Source organism: Cebidichthys violaceus, unplaced genomic scaffold, assembly GCF_023349555.1.
Source record: "Cebidichthys violaceus isolate CVI_PGR_0920_01 unplaced genomic scaffold, fCebVio1.0.p SCAF_11, whole genome shotgun sequence".
In the NCBI taxonomy this organism is placed as follows: Eukaryota; Metazoa; Chordata; class Actinopteri; order Perciformes; family Stichaeidae; genus Cebidichthys; species Cebidichthys violaceus.
Window position 1 is genome coordinate 13,668,633 of NW_027176274.1, and position 4,148 is coordinate 13,672,780.

The 4,148-nt window shown below is 38.9% G+C and overlaps 1 protein-coding gene and 1 long non-coding RNA gene across 2 annotated transcripts in view; both read left to right on the plus strand.

Annotated features, from left to right (window-relative positions):
* The window catches only part of st6gal2a (ST6 beta-galactosamide alpha-2,6-sialyltranferase 2a), a 47,153-nt gene that overhangs the window by 35,329 nt on the left and 7,676 nt on the right, over positions 1-4,148 (plus strand). The window contains exon 5 of the mRNA XM_068704983.1: positions 249-423. Coding sequence (XP_068561084.1) covers positions 249-423 — 175 coding nt within the window. The remainder of the gene's footprint in view (positions 1-248; positions 424-4,148) is intronic.
* LOC137891193 (uncharacterized) lies at positions 2,675-3,694 on the plus strand. The gene is made up of 3 exons (XR_011105334.1): positions 2,675-2,935; positions 3,047-3,167; positions 3,321-3,694. It is a non-coding gene; the product is annotated as an uncharacterized lncRNA (long non-coding RNA).

Consider the following 4,148-nt stretch of genomic DNA (forward strand, 5'->3'; position numbering starts at 1 on the left):
GACTAACTCTGCATACATCATTTTGCACTGTGAAGTTCAAACGATAAGAAAGGCATTTTTTTGAGGAGGCTCATTGACTCAGAGGCTCTGGGGACACCCGGTCCACCTTTGTGGCAAAGTGTTATTGCTTGTTGGATGGGATACGGACGGGAACTGACAAACCTGGCACTTCATGACTACCGCAGTGATTTCATCTTGCCATCTGAAACCGTGGTCTAAACTCAGGTGTCCCTCTCTTTCTTCATCAGTGGTATGCCAGTCCGGACTACAACCTGTTTGGGCCGTACGTAGAGCACCGCAAGCTCCATCCCGGCCAGCCCTTCTACATCCTTCACCCAAGCTATGTGTGGCGACTCTGGGATGTGATTCAGGGCAACACTCAGGAGAATATCCAGCCCAATCCTCCCTCGTCTGGCTTCATAGGTGAGTACACACATACAGTACATGCATTAATAAAGCCGATGTGCATTCAGTGTACGTCTGTTCCCTTCCTCTGTAGACTTATCTTTCCATTTCATTTCCTGCTCCTGGAGCAGATGCAAACACATAAACACACACACACACACACACACACGCGTTAAGAAATGATGACATTTTTATCTTCAGTATATCAGCGTGCAGCGGGGCTTTGCAATGCGCTCCAATGCAGCACATCCGTGCAGGAGTTGGTGGAGATGTATCCACTGTAATTTCATTTTAGAAGCTCTCCAGCATGTCAATATTGGTCTCTTCCACTTACATTTTCAGACACTTGAAATGCTTTTTCCCTGTCACAGCCATATGCAAAGCGAAACATCCAGTTATTGTAGGAGCAGTGGTGTAGTAGAGGTTATACGGCGGTATACGGGACATACCCACCTCATTTTCTGGCAGTTATACCCACTTTCTCCTCTGTAACCTACCCCTCTACATTGTACAATCACCTCATCATCGACCACTACACCACTGACCAAGAGCATTTGTTTACCTCAAAAGCGACAGACCATTATTCTTATGGTTGATCGGTAGTGTCGAGTGACACATTCTGTGTCATATTGAGTGTACTCGTCAAGAATGATTCCTCATTGCTGTGGATTCCTCAATAATAGGTCGTAACTATATATTTGGTGCCGAAGACACAACAACATACCACAGATTCTGTAGCTATTACAGTGTAGCTAGCCACAATGAACATCTTGTATTTATCACAGTATAGATTTAAGTGACAGGGTGATTCTCTGATGTTGTCATTTGATATGTTATTGCTATAACTATATCAATTGTAGCTGCTTATAAGAAAAGCTGAGGCTGATGGAAATTCCATTGGTTTTTCAGATACTCAAAACCGTTAACATTGCTAGAGGCGCTAAAAGTGGATATCTGAGAGGAAAAACACCAAAAATGACATCCAGGTCATAAATAATTTAAGCAAAGCATAAGTAATACAACATTAAAAAAAGAATAAATGGAACACAACTAAAAACAATCTAACAATGACAGATGACATAAGCTGATTTCACCAGACACACTTTGATCTGGTGGAACTGAAATAGCCCCTCATCAAACAGGAAACCAGTCCTGCTCTTTTACTGCACTGGCTCTTAACCACAGTGTGGCTGGTTTTCTGTTCTGATTGCAGTAACTGATTGCAGTTTAATATACGCAGTCACTGATAAGATGGCCTGAATGAAAGGCAGCAGGGCTTTATATTTAACAAAATGCTATTAAATTCTAAGGCCTCACTGCTTGCATCCTTCTTAATTAAACTGTATTGTCAGCGTGTATTTCTTGCAGGGACCCTTTGTTTCTATTCTTGTCGTGTTACCTATATGGTAGAATGAACGTACTGCAAATTAGACAGGTTTCTGGTTAATTCTGCTTCAGTAAATGCTGTTTGTACAGATTATCTTTTACCTAGCTGTGGGCAGTGACTGACCTTTAATAAAACACAAACACAATCCCCCCCGCTATGTAGTTAGAGACATTTCCGCCTTTCTTAATTGACATCTTATCAACTGTTGCTATGACACACATAGCTGACTTACAAAGGAGTGCAAATGGGCAGGTCTTGTCTTCCTAACACTCATTACTTTACATTACATTCGTTTGGCAGACGCTTTTGTACTTAAATAGGTGTGCTCAGAGACCTTTAAAGAGAGAGTCCGTTCATTTCCGTTCACTCCAACGGACCAGTTTTTTTACGGTAATTGCTGTCAATGGTTCCCGGAAGTTTGCAGCGTATACTAGCAGCGCCATAGAGTTGCAGCGGAAGTGTTCGTGATGGACTTTTAACAGGTAAGATGTTTAAAGAAAGAGATTTTATATTATCACCACACCTGAATAAAATTAGCATGTGCATTACAGCATGTAAGTGGATTTTCCACCACTAAATTAGTAGATTTAGATGATGTTAACTGAGAACAGATTAAGCTAATTAACCATACTGGATAAAGTGAGCAACACATAACGGTAAATATGGAATAAACAGACTATGAATTGTAAATTCAGTTTGCACAAGGCCATTTTATCAAATGCCGTGTAATTAGAGGGATAAAGGCTTCTGAATGGGATTTTTTTGCAAGATAGGGGGATTTAAATATGAATATTAAATGTTATATTTTATCAGCTAAATATAACATTGGGACATGTGATTGTAGAGTTGTGGATGTAGGTAATGGAATGAGCATATCAACGTTGCAGTAAGAGCCATTATAATGAAGTTAATGGTACACAATAATAAAAGGAAGAGATATTTTTGTGATGCATTGCTGCTGGTATGGATTTAGAGTGCATATTTGAGACCTCTAAATGCTAAACAAGAAGTAACATAGGGTTGAATTATTTAAGGCTTTGTGACTCTGTGTTGATTATTACCTGTCAATATGCAGCTCAGCCGATTGATTGGTGGATATGAGAGAGCAAAGTTGGAGGAACTGTGTAAGATTGAAAACACAAGGTAAGTTTACAATAGGTCAGCAATTTTGTATTCTATTATTATCGTAGTATTAAACAACTGCATTATATACATAATCATATTAAACATGTATTATATTACTGTATTATGTAGTGAATCTTGTTGGTGTATATTGGTAAGCTACTTGAGGAGCACTGGACGCTGCGTGGTGGAGCATCAGTGATGCTGCAGGTCAGGAGTGTTGAGTTGACCTTGGTGAGATTGAAAACATAAGGTATGTTTCAAATAAGACAGCAATATGGAATTATGCTGAATGTGTATTATACTGCCATATGATATAAAGGATTGTACTAAATATTTATAGTTCCTGTCCAAGCCTATAAAGCTGTGTCTGACCCTTTTTCCTCTGTCCCTGTCTCTCTTTCAGCACAAGAACCACACTATTCAAAGTCCTGCACCATGAGTCTCCACTCCCTGGGTTTTGCAAGCCTTTCCCTTTTTTAGTTCAATAAACCCAATCATCCTTCAATCTGAAAACCTGCCACGATTTTTCTTGTGATTTAAAAATGGATTGTAAGACACCAGTTTTGTGAGCATTGACTTGACATTTTGACGACGACGTGTGCGTGCGCATATGTCTGCATGGGCATCACTAGGTTGTTGGTCCAATTGTAGTGGACATGATGTTGTATTGTTTCCTTTCACCTGTCCATGGACTGCAGATGAAAATTATTTAGTAGCTAAATCTGGTACAAAACACCTCTTCTTCTTGTTGAGAATAATATGTTCATGTCCATGATCCCTGATGTAAATAAACTAAACTTTACAAATATTAATCACCCAATGGTGTGGATTTCATTTGTGAAAAAAAATGCAAATGCAGTGTTTGAATATGAAACCACCATGAATTGAAGAAATGGTAGAAAGGTTATGTAATCTGAATATTGATACATTTTTCCCCTCCCTCTAAATATATTATTTAGAATGTAATTGCTCTTAAATATCATACAAGTTTAAGAACATTCAAATAATTAAAAGCAATAAGCAACAGCTCTTTAAACAAGGCAGCCTTTGGCACAAATATGTCAACAAGACAGGTAACTCTAGCTGTTCACACTTAGTATTCCTCAAATATTAGTAAATTGTTCTTAACTTAAAACAAAACATTCATCTCACTTCATCTTACTTGACCAGTGACTCCTAGAGAAGGTGGAGCTCTTTAATTGGATTAAGGTTCACATCGGTGTCTCTCCTC